The sequence below is a fragment of the Falco rusticolus genome, chromosome 12 (assembly GCF_015220075.1).
Source record: "Falco rusticolus isolate bFalRus1 chromosome 12, bFalRus1.pri, whole genome shotgun sequence".
NCBI classification, from domain to species: Eukaryota; Metazoa; Chordata; class Aves; order Falconiformes; family Falconidae; genus Falco; species Falco rusticolus.
Genome location: NC_051198.1, coordinates 7946306 through 7962577, shown reverse-complemented (window position 1 = coordinate 7962577; position 16272 = coordinate 7946306). Strand labels below are relative to the sequence as shown.

General features: G+C 36.4%; 1 protein-coding gene across 2 annotated transcripts in view; it reads right to left on the bottom strand.

Moving 5' to 3' along the window:
• Positions 1-16272, bottom strand: part of MACROD2 (mono-ADP ribosylhydrolase 2) — an 892536-nt gene that overhangs the window by 613648 nt on the left and 262616 nt on the right. For both annotated transcript variants that reach the window (XM_037406063.1, XM_037406064.1), the window contains exon 5: positions 5176-5292. In XM_037406063.1, coding sequence (XP_037261960.1) covers positions 5176-5292 — 117 coding nt within the window. The remainder of the gene's footprint in view (positions 1-5175; positions 5293-16272) is intronic.

Sequence of the window (16272 nt, the reverse complement as noted above, 5' to 3'; positions counted from 1 at the left end):
GATAGCAAACAGCTGGTGCAGCTCAGCATTCTTTCACAAAATAACTGTCTAGAGCTTTTTCTGGCTATATCTTTTTTTCCAGTAGGTGTCACGCAGTTTGGCTACAATGCTTACAATAATGTGATGCTACTCAGGTAAGACAAGAGTATAAAGACATCCCTCCTGGAAAACTATCGTAACATTTATGAAGCTTCAATTATGCTTATCAGTAGCCTTTTTCAACAGAAATTTCATCAAACTTCAGTCTAGTTATACATCTGGTGGCACACCTGTTCTCACTTAAATATTTAAAAGCAATTGTGAGAGAAGATCAAGGTCCTTGGACCAACTGGGAGTTAGACTTCTCTAAGCAATCCTCTCCTGTCCACATATTGCTCCCTTTTAATGCCTTCCTTTTAAATTCCCACACTTATTTTCCAATTCCCAGACTTACCTCCACCTGGAAAAAATAGGGAGGTAGCAAACTGAACAATCATGCAAAGATAATGTTCTGCACATCAGAACCAGGAAGAATAAAATATCTCTCTGACTCTCAAAATCAGAAATTTAGAATAGTTTGAAACAAATTTTCTGTATTATTACATCATCCAAGGTTTTAAAAATAAGGAAACAAAGTTCTTTGTGGAATCCCAGAAATTCAGATATAAGCTGACTATTATGCCCCATTTTTCCAATTGACCTGTTTTGGAGTACTGGAATAGAGTTCTGTTTCTGCATAATCGACCTTATAATTACAGCTCTTTATGTGTTTTCCAGAAAATATGGGGAGATTTAAAATCAGTACCCTTACAGCCTCACTTTAAAATAATATCCTCCAAATGTTCACCTGTAAAATATAGACATTAATATCTATATAATAGAAGCATACTTTTTAATCTCTACTTTTTAATCTCCACTTTTTAATCTGATTAAACAAATTTAAAGGCTGATTCCTCCTACTGCGTTTAATACTAGCACTCCTCCTAACTACTTATTTCACAGCAGGAATTGTCTTTAAGAGCACATTCACATTATTACTCCAGAATGATCTACACAGTGACTTTGGACGAGAAGACTATGCTATATGTGGCACTTACTAAAGGATATTGCATAAAGTACTAAAAATATCAACGCAAACAGAAAAATTATTCAAAGTATTATAGCTTTATTAACAACATAAACCAATGTATTAGAAACTGCCTAGCATTTCCAGCAAGGTACCTCCACTGAAAGGCCACCTTTCAGATTTAATTTACCAATCATTGGCTCTATCCCATATTAGAGGCTGTAAGCTTTTATTTTCCTCAGTTTAGGGGTTTTATTACCAAATGTTTTTCAGAAAATAAAATAAATTATTACTAGACATACTAACAATAGAAAGATAGTTTGGCAGTCCTTTCCTGCAAGGTCAGGGTACCACTCACCTGTACTGGGTATCATCACCTCATTTTCAGTTGGTTTTCAGCTGTTAAATACCTTGTGGAACAGGACTGTTTTTCCTAATGTGGTCTGAGAGGGTCTTTTTTTATAGTGAACCTCTGCAAGCAGGTAACAAGCCACAAGGCTGTTATGGACCCTTGGTTCTAGCCACAAACACAATTTATATTCAGACCATTTTCTGCCAGTAGAGCCAACTGAGACTATTAATCAAATGAGAAAGAAAACAAGCATTTGCAGAGCTTTAAACAGATACTGTTCATCTGTTATTTAAAGCATGACGGTATCACAGTACTGCTCAATGTTTGAAGACCAGTTGTACAATATTTAGAATGAACTTTTCTTTAAAAGGAACAACAATATGAAGTACAGAAGTAATTGATGATCAGTCTGAGAAAGCATCTCAGAGCAAAAAGCGCTGCCTTTTTCAGCCCTTCAAAGCGCTATGAAAACTTGGGTGCCTGCATAGGTGTTTGCTGAAAAACAACAATAGATGACATCAACTAAATTATGTATTCAGCAAATAACTGTTGGCATTTGGGGGGGACTTTGTGTAGGCTTTTGCAGCACAGAAGGCAGATGGTGATTACAGCAACTTTTGTAAAACTATACTGAACGTTACATTAACTGGTAATTAGAAAACTCAATTTGATTTCACTTCTATTTTCATACAGACTATTTTTTGGCATTCAGAAAGATGTATCTTGAAAAGTCCATAACGCAACATCTCTAGGCTATAGACATGTTAATCTTGGTCTATTCACACTATCCGAATAAAAAGATGAGGAAAAATGAACTATTTTATGTATTGTCTCCCTAAACATTTACTGTTACTTGTGTATTTCACAAACTGAAATACACAAGTAATGTTCTCCAACTCAGATGCAACAAGAACAAGTCACAGAAAGCATCTATACCCTAAATAAATCTTTGCATTTTTGAGTCAGACATTTTTCTATCGTTCCTGTGTGAAGAGATTATTTAGCAGAACTGTTCTTATTTAACCCAAGTAAACACAGCAAAGCATTCAATAAAAATACAATAGATCATAAAGGAGATTGCCAGAGTGCTTATTTACCAACTACCATCTTCCTAATAAAGCATACCTCCCCTTCAAATGCCAAATTTAATTCAACCTCCTCCAAGTTGTCTATAAAACAAAGCAATATGCTGCATAATCTTTGAATACTAAGTCTTCTTTAACATGGAGTCCTCAGCTAAAGCCTGAGTCCTGCATCATACAGCACACATGCAGGCTCCTCTGTCCCAGAGCAGTTTTGCTTATTTCAGCAAACTGCTTCCAAGCAAAGCATTTCAGTATCAAGAACGAAAGACAAGAAAATCCCAGGGGTAGGAAATATGATTGTAACATTTTACAATTCTGTTAAATAAGATAAAAATTACAATTCATCATGCTAGGAAACACATTTCACATTTACTATCATTATTCATTCAACTAAAGTCACAAGAAGAGCAGAGACAACAAAATAATCATTGCACTACTCAAACTGTTAATGGATTATTGTAGTTGGTCTCCTACATACGAATAGATAAGTGAAAAGCAAATTCATTGTGAAAACTGGGAGTTATCCATTCATCTCTAACCTTCAACAAACTGAGGACACACAAAATTGCATCACAGTATATCTGGATGGGGAAGTCTGGACCTCCCATTGTGCTGCTGCTCACATCACAAAAATCATATGTAAAATAGTTTCCATAGTTAAATTGTCATACTATTATGACAAAGTGACATGGAGTTACAAAAAATGTCCAGTGACTATAGCTCTTTAAAGTATGAAAACAGAATGTTGATTATTAACTTTCAGACAAATGGTCTAAAAAGTACTATCATTTAATGAGCCTACAACCTTAAGCTTCTAAAGGGAAAAGTAAAAGAAAACAGTTGGTAAACAGAATATGTTTTAAGGAAAAAAAAGCCTAAGAAATCAAGAGTATAACTCTCAGCCTCTGCATGCAAAGTGTACACTTCCCTCCCTGTTTGTCAGTTAATGTAGCCTTTCCCCCTCTCATGTTGATGCACGATCAAATACAAATAGACATCTCTGGTACAATTTCATTTTCTAAAAATATTGATTAAGCAGAATATTGACTTTTCTCCATGTCTGGTTACAGTACTTATTACCAACTGCAAGTGATAATGGGTTTTCCCACTGTTTTGTTTATTATTCCTACATAAAGGGCAAACCAAAAAATTCTTCTATAGTCTTTAAACAGGATGCGATTCTACAAACCTAACTTGCAGCATAAGACCCATTAAACTATTATAAAAGGTAAAGAAAGGCCATGCCTCTAGACATGGAATCCTCAGCTAAACTCCTCAGTGTTCTCTTTCTAAGACAGTTCAGTGCTCATTGCTTTGATACCTTGTGTTTAATTTCTCTCATTAAACATGGGAAGAATTCTGCACCTATGGATAAGTAGCTTTTCTATCCCTCCCAACATATTTTTTTTTTAAAGGGAAGAATTAAACATCAAAAAATCCCCAGCAGAGTAAATTATAAGGTGTTCTCTAACAAACCTATCCATTTTATAGGAATCCAGTGAAGATTTTGGTCATATACACACTCACTGTAACAACCACATTGCATCTCCCTCAACCATTTTCCTGACCTCTAGTCAAAGTAGCCTTTCATAAATAATCATTAATACATGGAGAAACTATGTATGAAATACAGTTAAGTTTTCCCATATATAGCAGTTATCACTGTCAAGGAAATAATTGGTAGCTCTCATCATCATCATAGAAGCTGCCAACAGATGACTGGGAACACAATTTTCTTCTTTACCTAAGGAAGCTGAAAAGATGCCTGCTACTGCATTAAGCATTTGATTTTACATGGAAAATGTATAGAATAAATTAAGAGAACAGATGTAAATACTTTTGAATGAGCCATGTTCCTAGTGCAGACTGCATATAAAAAAAAAAAGAGCTTGAGTTCTAGTTATACGCTGTTCATAATGCTTTCTTTGTACTTGTATCATCATATCTTAATATACTATTCTGTCAGAGCCTTACTTGCAGAGATTTCCTATTTTTCATTCTTACATAATAGACTGGTTGACCAATGTGCTGTCAGCATGTTCGTTTTTTCCAAGAAAAACTCAGCATCTACACAACAAGGTCAAATAGCCATCTTCTTATTTTAAATAGGATGGGAATTTTGACAATTCCACTTTCAAAGTGAAAAAACATTCCAGCACTGAGCTGCACCCTGTCGAAAGCTAAAGTGTGACAGCTGCCTTCACAGTAATTGCCAGTCCGCCTCTACGTAGCAGCTGAAAACACAATACATCACTTTGATCTCCTTGGCTCTCAAAGTATTCACAATCAAGGAATCTGCATGAAGAATATGAAATATGCAACATTTCCAAAAACTGTCTCCGTGGAACTTAAATATGATAATGTATATTTTGTTCATACTTCATAAAGCATTTCCAATCCTTTATTATGCATATGAAAGGATATGTTTTAGCTTGCAAAAAATAAACATGAAAGATGCTTTATATTTTAGAGACATGTAGGTTTTCATTGGATAACATAGGTGAAATAATTGTTTAGAAAAGCCTGAATTGCTTTGAGGGGAAGATGTTATTACAGAACATGGTTAATCAAGTCCCACTGCTAATTTTCTAAAATGAATACCTTGTGGAACTAGACTACAGGGAAATAAAAGCATGCATACCAGCTCCACGTGCTTTCAACAAAAAGAAAACTCTGAGAAAGGGTCAACTTACATTTTGCAGGTAGGTCGTAGCCACACGTAATTTTTGCTTGCCCAGTCTCACAGCCACTCAGGTTGCGACATTCAGCAACCAAGCAGGGCCCAGCAGCTCTGTGTATACAGCCATCCACTACAAAAGCAAACCCAGAAACTTTTAGTTATTAAAAGCCAGTGTTTATGTTGTCTTCACACAAATACACAGTCACAAACATTTACTACTCATTTTACATTCACTGGACAGACCTACTAATCTATAAGTAGATATTCAAATACATACAAACATTTTTTCTGCCAAAACTAGTCAACGTGTTTATAAAAAAAATAATATTCAGTAAACTTCTGCTAACTGAAAACACCCAGAAAAGGTAAAGCAGAATTAAAATTTCAATATTAGAAATGTCTTATTCAAGGTTCTAAGAATTTATCGCTACAAATTATGAAAACAAATTTGATCCCCAGCTAAATACCAAACTCTCTTTTACTATATACCTCTGATACTTCTACAATCACGCAGAACATTTAACGTCACCATCCTATTAATGCCTTATGCAAATATTCCAAAAAATAATGCTTATGGATTTGAAATAAATACTTTGCTTTGACCTTTTTTCTTTTTTACATTTTTTTAATTTTGCATTATTCATGCAATACTTTGAACTTAATTAAATAATAACTACTAAAGGTTGCAATTGCAGCTAAGTATGCTAGAAAATTAGTAGAGTGCATAGATCTTATTACCCTAAGGAGCCAGCAAAAGTGTAGTAGCAGCAACAAAGAATAAAAAAGGCTGCTGGCACGGCATTTCTGCACTCTCACCGTGCAATCAAAGAAATGATTTACTGTAATTAAGGCAAAGAGTTTAAGAAAAGTGAAACATACAAAATAAGGGAAATATCGTGTGCATGAACAGTCACTACAGTAAGGCCCTAAGTCAGCACCAATGATGAAGTTCATCTATGAGAATAACCATATAGCCTACAACATCAAATAAAAAAGGGTAAAATGAGCTCAAGCATAAAGGCTAAACTAATGCTTACGGAGACAAGAAAGAATGATTCTGTATGCATATCGTTCAATATTTATTTCAGATTTCACTAGTTCAAAGTTATAGCAGTACCCAACAGCATGTGTGAAGCAATTAAAACAGAAAAGGTTTGCAAAGCCAAGTGTAGATAGGTTTTCAAAGATGCACATAATCTGTTAATAGCATAAACTGTGTAGCTTTTTACAGGCTAGCAGTGTAAGATCTGGGCAATACAAAGCGCAGGCGCTCAGCACATCTACTGACCGTTCACTGCCCACTGGGATGCAGGGAGACAGGTCATCCCTCACCCCACAATGTTTTTTCAAGTTGGAATTGAAACAACAGGCCTCTCTGCGTTAAGGGCATAGCTGGTTTTGCAGGGTGTTGAGTCTTTCCCTGAAGCCACAGATCCCTATGTCGAGGAACAGATAACATCTTTATCAGAATGAAGGCACCTTCTCCTAAGTGTTAAAAACCTGATTGCCTTTCCTGAGGTGTTCTCTGCCAGACTTAAAATTCAAATGACACAGCAAAATCGGACAAGCAGTTCCTGGTAATACTCCATACTCATCCTGGACACGGTGCCACTGGTTTTCAAAATGCCACTTTTAAAAACTTTATATTAGACAAAGATAATTACAGAATCATGTGATTTTGCACTTTCTATGAAATTTTCTAAAATTTTCATATTGAAAAAGATGTGGGTGCTCAGCCACCATACATAAGCATGTCGTGCACTCTCTATGCCAAGACACCAAGCCTTATTACTCTGTCAGCTGAACTTTTGTTTTTAACTTACCCAAAACCTCTGCTCAACAGACTCCAAGATGCTAAATGCAAGAATAATATTTTGTAACCTCAAGGGCAAAAAAGAATGCTTGAAAACTATCCTGTGCGCATAATATCCAATTTAATTATTTTAACTTAATTACTAAATGCTTTTCCAAACCAAGCAGGATAAGTAAACCAGTATGTGTTGAAACCTCAGGTATATTTTTTACAAGCATCACCACCATGATCTTTACCAACATTAATGCTTCTTCCTGAGACAGTAACATAAAAACAGCACTGATGCTTAGGACTAGCACTTTCTGCATGACGCTTTACAGATGAAGAAGTCTTTCACCTCATGGGTACCAGACAAGGACTCAAGTTCATGCAATTATTCTCTTGGCAGTGGATTAATCATCACCACCCCTGAGATCCTTCTTGTCCCTAACAAGTAGGCACCCTTCCTTGAGCAGTGTCTGTACAACGATTTGTTTAGCTACCCTCTGAACGAACCCACCTGGATAAATCAGGCTCCTTTTCCCCAAACTCCATTCACTTTAACCCCAGCCCAGCTCAGAGCACAGACAAACATCACCTGCACAAAGAAACCACTTCCTCTGGCAGGGAAGTGGAAGCACAGATTTTTCCACTTCTAAATCTGCAATGTATTAACATACCCAACATGTTAACATACCCAACATGTTAACATACCACGTGCCAGATCAGCTGTGACAGCCAACACATACGCAGTCCCAGCTCCCCATCTATAAACCATCTCATGACAGAATAAGCATGCTCTTAATGTACGTACAGCTATGATACAGATGGTATGTCACTAGTTTCATGGAGCTGGTTCCACACAGGTCCATGCTCAGTCTTTATAATCAAAATAACCTCCACAAAGATAAAAACATAATTGAAATCCCTGGAGGTATTTAAAAGACATGTAGATGAGGTGCTTAGTGGATGCGGTTTAGTGGTGGACTTGGAAGTGACAGTTTACTGGTTGGACTCGATGACCTTAAAGGTCTTTTCCAACCTTTCAAAAAAATTAAACTGTTAATGGAGGAAAATAAATTCTATCATAACCAATTTAAAAATATGACAAGGAAAATGGAAGATATCTGCCAAAATGAAACAACTAGACGTCCATACTTCCCTTATAAATGTGGCATAACAGACAATAGATTGAACACTCCAGACAGCCATAGATGGGAAGGCAGACATTAGCATTTGATATAATTCAGTGACTGATGACATAGAAAGACGACGGGGAGACAAAGGGGAACGATGACACAACCACCAGCAAAAAAAACTCCACAAAAAAAAAAAACCAAAAAACCCCACCAAACACCAAATTACCCACAATTTTCTGAATAATCTCTTTTCTCTACCATACTTTATTAAATACTTGAGCAGAGATAACCTCTGCTCTACATATGGATTTTCCATTTAATATTGTAACCCAATAAATCATGCTAGAATTATTCCATGTTTCCAATAATACATAAAACCTATAACACAAGTTTGATAATTCTTAAAGATAAAACCCATGCAGTGAAATATATTGTCAAATACCAGCACTGTGCATAACATCAAGAAAAAAATTGGCAAAGGTAGAGTGGATTTGCAAATCTAAATGTGATACTTCAGCCTCTGCTAAAACATGTCTTAGGTGTCTTAAGTCAAAAAAAAACCCACCAAAAACATGGAACGGGCACGCAGAAAACACCTGCATGAGTTATTTTGTTTTCTGAAGTGTGCACTAACTAGTAATCTAAGTGTACAGAGAAGTAAGCATTGTTAACATGGAAACTTTATGGCAATTACAGGTAACAGCAACAACCATAGGAGGGAAAAAATGATGACCAAAGATCTATTGTTATTGTGTAGTAAGGAAGAAGAGATTTATGTGATAATAATGGCATGCTGCCAAACCGCTTTTACAGGCAAGTGAAGAATCATTCATATATTTGTTTCAGATACTTCATCTGTATAATAAGTTTGACATATAGATGCTCAACTACATTTTTCAAAACAGATTTGGAAAACGTTAGACCATATCCCACTGTTCCTTCCCTGGAATTTCTTCGTGCAACTGGCCAAAAAATGGAGGCAGTTATGGTCAATTCTGACTTGTGCCATATGACAGCAATAAGGAATTGTGCATTATCACTGTTTTCTACAAGCAATGAAAAATGTCATTTTACTTCAAAGCTATCACTCTGCTTCACAGTATGCTTTTTTTCTACAGGCTGCCTTCTGTCCATGTTTATGGAAATCGCATATATACTTTGGGTCATTTATATACACAAATGACCTGCCATTTCACAGATACAGGAAAGATATGGGAAAATCCCACAGACAAAACTATCAATCATAACCGACAAGAAATCCAATCTCCGGTCTGCATTCTGATTGATTGGCATTTCTAAGTACTGGTAACACCTGAAAGTACTAAAGACAGGGCTGCTAACCACCTTCATTGATGCTGTGCTTCTTGATACGAGTTTCATGCTTATAAACCAAGCTATTTCTAAGGATTTTTGAAAGCATTAATACTGAATGAACCCTGCCTGGGGCCACCCGCAAGGTAGCAAATATCCACAGGATGGTCCCTCTTCTCTTCTGCATTCCGCTTCCAACAAACAAACTGCCAGGCTGCCCAATGATCCCCACAACGTACCTTGAGGTAAAATAAATATTTTGAAAAAGCACAGAACCCTTTCTTTCAGATGACTGCTAAATTTTAACAGGTCAACTTGTCTTTTGAAATGGGATCCCGTTACACTGTACTGTCTCATGTGGAAAACCCATACAAATGGAGTTCCTGTATTTATTGTTTCACAATAGCTTGGCTGGACAAGCACATGGAATGGGTTTCTTAGTTTTGAAGACCCACATCCACGTAATGTATTTTGAGAGCTGAAGAACAGTTCAAGGAGCTTTAGATTCAGCTATGTAGTTAAAGTAGTGTATATTTGCCTAAACTAAAAAAAAAAAAAACCGAAAACCTAAAAAAAAAAAAAAGGTACTACTGACATTTGACATTTTTTCATTACAAATAATATTAGCAATCTCATTGCATGCATCCGTAAGTTTTAGTAGCCACGAGGGACAGCATTTGGTTCTCCCAACAATTCAGCAGAAGCCATTAATGAAGAAAAAACGCTTTACAAAGCTACTGCAGTCAATGGTATTGGTTGCGCAAAGAAGTCACCAGAAAATAATCGCTTAAAATACATGGACAAAATGAAGTATCAAAAGAAGACTCCTATGCAAAATGACAGCATACTAAAAACAATGTGTTAAAAATACAGAAATCTTTGACAACATCTTTCTCACTGCACACTAAAGTATGCTAACAGGTTAAATGCTTTCTTATTTCATTTATTGTAAAGCATCTGTATTTGTTCTCCAGAATTAAAGGGTTAAAGTTATATAGTAAAAAGTAGCTAATTTACCAATGTACAATATAGAAAAAGTCTATTCCTTGTAGAAAATCTCTTGAAATTGCAAACGAAGCAAAAGTGCAGGAAACACGGAATTAAGGGTATCATGGGATGCTGCTTAAAAAAAAAAAAGAAAAGGAAAAAGAAAAACACCTCAGCAAAACTAGCCTCACAGTGCAGATGGTAATAAAAAAGGGTAAGGTAATCAAAAACCACAGCAAAAATATACAAATTCCCCCAGGAATAATAAGCTCCAAACTTCTTTTGTGACCTTGTGTGTGATTCTGGATAAATTGAAGTTATGATGTAAACAACATATGTAGATTTATCATGTTATATTTCAAGAATCTAAATATTCTTTTTTCCTTAGTAATGCCTGTTCCGTGGTACTTTCCCAGATTTTCATTTTTTGTTTTCACTATGAAAGTCAGGAGATTTACTTATTTCACTGTGCGTAGTTTATCTATGAAGCAGTATTGCTCTTCTACATGACAAATGCCAGGCGTAAATAAAAACAGAAAAATGTCATTATATCAGATGTATTGCTAGGGATACACAAGAGGAAGCTGTGTCCCCATACAAACACACCTCTTGTATATGTGTCCTCAGTCCTTGTGGACCTTTCAAAAATGCTCATTGTAAAGACATGTGTGGAAAGCAGAAAATTATAAGAAAAATACTCAAAAAAACCCCAAGCACCCCCAAAACACCCCCATCAAAACTCGAAAAAAAACTAATTCACAACCAAAAGCAATCTCATTCTGCTAAACTGGTGAAGTCCCTCTAGGAAGTTCATTGGAACCAAGTGCTGTCAAAGTCACAACTGCACCTCCGAGACCAATGTCAAGGGGAAATAAATCCTGCCCAGCAAGACACAACAGCTGCTGGTCTAATGAACAAAGGTGGCGATCTTAAAAAGATTACAACACAGATGCCAATCAGCTGGTGCTGCTAGAAATGGCAGTTTATATTATGGAGATGGCCTATGCCATTGGGAAGTTTAATGAACTGAAGATTTTTAATCAATGCACTGGTTTATAGGCCTCCAACATAATTAATTTTAAATACTTAGCATTTATACTGTACTTTCTGGCCAAGATCTCAAAGACCTTAAAAAGATGATCTGCTTTAGCCTTAAAATTCTCCATTTTAAAAACAGAAAGCACAGACAAACCATTTAGAGATGGCTATTTCACTGAATTAGGTTCAGGTTTCATCACAGACAATCTAAATTTATGGTTCCCTATTCTTATTTTCCAAAACTCTTAGTTCCTACACCTGCATTATCTCAAGACAAAACTGAGAGTTGAAAGTCTTGATGCTTAAGCTACTGATTACCTAATGTTTCAATTCCCTGTATAGTGGCTATCTTTATTTAAGAATCAATATTCTGAGGCTGCACAAGGGACCTCCCTGCAGCCAGAATTAAAATTCTGGTCCTCCCAGATCCAACCACTAACATTTGTTGCAGAGTGAGTTTAATGAAAAGTAATAATAAGACGTAATAAATTCATTATTCCAGTAGAAACTGAAAGGAACAAAACTAGTCGTAACAATGGCATATCTAAGCCTTATTGTTGAGTCATGCATGGGAAACTTATTTTAGAATATTGTTTAGCTGAAATCCTGCAAATTTAGCTTTTAAAACCACCAGTTATTGCCTGCTATGGTGAAAAGTGCTGGGAATTACATTTTAAAACCTACTGTTGTTTTAACTGTCCTTTATGTGCATGCAGTTCACATTCAAGCATAACAAAAGCAGCTGAAAGACCAAACATAATCAATGTCCATGCTATAAACTGGCAAAAAGACATATAGAAATGAAGAAGTCAACAATGATACAAAATAAAGCTCACTTACCCACGGACCTGTTAAATTTTAAGTGTTCTATATTTATTGCACACAATCAATCATTCTTACTTTGACAAAAACACAAAACAATAGTAAACTCAATACTTTTGGCAGATTTTTTACTTTAGTCAAATATCTTGGGATATCTGAAACTCATATTAAAAATATATGAAAAGCCAAATAAAAGTTGTTCCGTCACGTTAGCAATGACAATTGGTGAATTTCTCCCATAAACAACTAAGCAATAAAGAAAGCATTTGGTTTATCTCACACTTAGGACGTCATCTTTCTTAGTCTCCGAATGCTCCACTCCAATTTTGTAGACAGTTATAATGTCAATAGGATTCACACTTTTTTCAGCCCACTCAAGCAGCATAAGGGCTCAGAGAAACATGGGTCTGATAAACCTGTCTGAATGTCACACTTTTGGCAGGAAAAAAAGAACTAGGAAAGGCTCCAATAGTGTTTTTCCAGTTTTTCCCAGTCCAAAATGCTGACATTAAGGCATGTGTGAAGGAACTGTTCACTTCCTTTTAATTGTGTTAGTGTTGAAGCACCTAACATACCACACTTTCCTACAGATGGAAATGAGACAGCTAAGCCTTAAATACCTCACTGCAGCAAGCAGAAAAATTGTGTATTGTTTCTTGACAATTGAAGCAATAAGCTGAAGTCTGGTGAAATTTCAGGCTATTCTATGCTATTAAACCAAACTCAGCTCATGTTCACCTCAACTTGCTCTCCCAGCTTCCCAAACTGACTATTAAGAAGCTGCAAGGGTGTTTTTTTTTATGTGTTATGACCTTGAAGAAATGGGTTTGGTGACTCCAAAATGCTCTCCTCAAGCCTCCTGGGCAGGCACAGTACTTCATTTCCAGCTAAATACCACATAGACTGGGAGGACAAAAAGGCTTATCTACATTTCAGTGCTAGGATGCCTACTGTGTCCTGGATTTCCATTCATGTTAGTGGTGCTATTATAACAGGACTCTCGTTCTTCATTAAGAAAACATCTCTGAGGTCTAACTTCATGCACTGTAGCCTCTTCCTATACTCATTAAAAAAATAAAAAGTGTGTGGAACAGATTAAGATCATGTGAAAAAGTTCACAGCTGCGTCCCTCTGAAAAGGCAGGAAATTGAGAGGATTAGTTACACTCTTTGCATTACCCAGTTTAGCAATACAAATAAAAATCTATTAGTTAAGCTTTAACCTACCATTTAGGGGTTTGTACCACCTTGAATTTAAATGATGTAAATGTTTAGGGAGATGGCATCACAACTTTTTTCCACCGCATCCCCACTCCTTTGCAAATTAGGCTGTTTAACACTTACTTCTAATTCCACACAGAGAAGTCGATGCCCATCTTCACCTGGTCCAAGATGCCAGCCTCCTGCAGCACCTCACTTGTTTCTTTTTTTAAACAAGCACCTTTGCACTACCTTCCTCAAGCACAGGAGAAACTCACAGTAAATATCCACAGTACTGTTTTTAAAATCTTGCTGAAACTCTCTTTTGCCATGATAGCTATTAAGCTATTGATGACATTAGGCTCTACCATAGTATCAGTCTCTGTCCAGTGCATAAAACTGTGGAGTCTATTTTTCCTTCTGTAGTGTTTGGAAACATAATGTTAAATTCTGAGAAACAGTAAAGAAACAAGTATATAAAAAGATAAAACACATGCCTGAAAGGGCAGTGAATCTCAGGATTTATTTAAAAAAAAAAAAAAGGCAATTTACTAATGTTCTGATGCTGCATGCAAATGAAATAAGGAACATAGAAATAGACAAACTGGTAAGACTCACTGTCCATCTGTCTCAGCAGCCTATCTCACATGATGGCCAAAAGAAAATGCTTAAAAGAAGAGGGCAAGATCAGAGGAAGAAATTACCAGTGCTTCCACAGAATATTCTGCCAACTCTTCGTTACTGGCAACTCACAAACCTGAGCAAGATGTCTTTTCTGTATCACTCTGGACATGCTTTTTTTCTTGGCTTTTTCTGAGCATTTTGTGAGTAACTCAGACTCACATAAGCATTTGGATTTGTATCTTCCAATTTTATGTAGTCCTTCCTGTAATGTGGACAGCAGCATTAGCAAGGAAAGAAATACTGCAGATTACTCTGAAGAAAAGCATGCTGCTAACCTAGAAAAAGAGAACGAACGTAGAAAAACTACTGCAAAGTCTTTAAGGAAGTTTTTTGTTTGTTTTTTTCTCCATTTACAACACACGCAGACAAGCACTTCCTCTCTGTTGTCCGATAACTATTTTTCTTTGGGTTTTTTGTAATACATCTTCTCCTCCTCTGCAGGTTGCAGCATTTTAGGGCTCCTCATGAAAAGACAGGAGACTGCAATGGTGTGCTCCATTACTTGCAGACACTTCAAAAATACTAAACGCATGGACCAGTCATGGCAGATGAATTGTATTAAGCCAGAATAGGTATTTGCATATTTGGAGTACAGTTATTATGCAGTCATCACACAGTGATTATACAAATGTATTCACTATGATCAGCTAGCGGTTGTCAGGCACAGGTCAAGGATTTAGACAGAGCAGGCTACCAATAATAATTGTAAAATGACTGTTTAAAAGGGAGCCTTAGAACAGTGGTGTATCCTCACAGCCCAGCAGGCTGTGGGTCTGTCATTCCTGAGAGTTTTAAAGCTATAGTTAATTTATTTTTCCTAATGTCTAAAGTGAACCACTTTTTCCCCACCAAAATGCAAAGGGATGTGATCTAAGACCTTCACTTCACAGAGAACAGGGAAGGAAAGGCATTCTCATATAGGTCTTTTCAGATTTGAAGCCTGAAGGATTCTGTAGCGAAATACCACTTCTACCTAAATATAACTAAACCAGACATGGGAGAAAGTGATGTTTCTCTTTAGCTATAGGGTGCACCAAGCATGAGAACATTATACATCACTGCTAGAATAAAAAATACATTAAGGCTTTTGAGAAAACCTGGGAGAAGACACTGAGCCTGAACCAGACGAAGGAGATGCAAGGTGAATAGCTCCACTTCCCTGGAAAATCTTGCAAAATAAAAATGGGCAGGTCTGCCATGAAAGCACTTTTGTGACTTATGACTTCAAATATTACATTCTAAAAACTTTTTGTAAGTAATTTGTTTGTTTCCAAAAGCCATCTCCTCCCTTCCCCTCTAACCCATATGGGTTCAGTTTGACTATGTGACAGCACTGAACCTTCATGCAGGTTTAAGTAATGCTTTTTCTACAAGAGAGAGAAGATGCAGAAAGCAGCAGAGGAAAGGTTAGATACAGAAGCAAGGTACATCCAGTTCTGGGCATACTTCAAAAGGAACTTGAAAAAACCACAGGGATTGTAGGAGCTCTGATTTAGGGCAGCAGCTGGATCATACAACGCAGTAAGACTAAGTACCAACAAGGAGATATTCTCTTGCTTGCAGTAAGGCTTAACAGGCTAAAGGAATACTACAAAGTATTTACTGAGTGGCAGCTGGTTTTCTTATTTCCTGGACCATTTTCACTTGCGCTAATTTACTTTTATCATAAACCAGTGAAGGGAGAATACTTGGTGGAGATACTTCGCAGTCTGCTATCACAGAAACATCCTCTCAATTTGGAGTGCTGTTTCAAGCCAGATTAATTAACAGTATTAATTATACCAAAATTGCCTTGCAATAGGCAAATCCAATTGAACATATCACAATGTATTCACATGGAATAAATACATGGAAAGAAAGAGGTAAACACTAGTTTAACCACAAAATGATGTATGAACAAGGTTCTTTCAGATAGTGTTTTAACACAAGCCTGAGTAGTAATTAACCATAAAAAGTCTCAAATATTCTTTCCTTTTGTTGAGACACTATGACAAATCATATGTACCACACATCTAAGACAAAGATAACTTAAAAGATCTTGCCAAAAGATAACTTAAGAGATCTAGGACACAATCAACATTGAGCATTGTTAAAATATCAAATGCTTTCCAGCAACATGCAAAAATATCACATACACT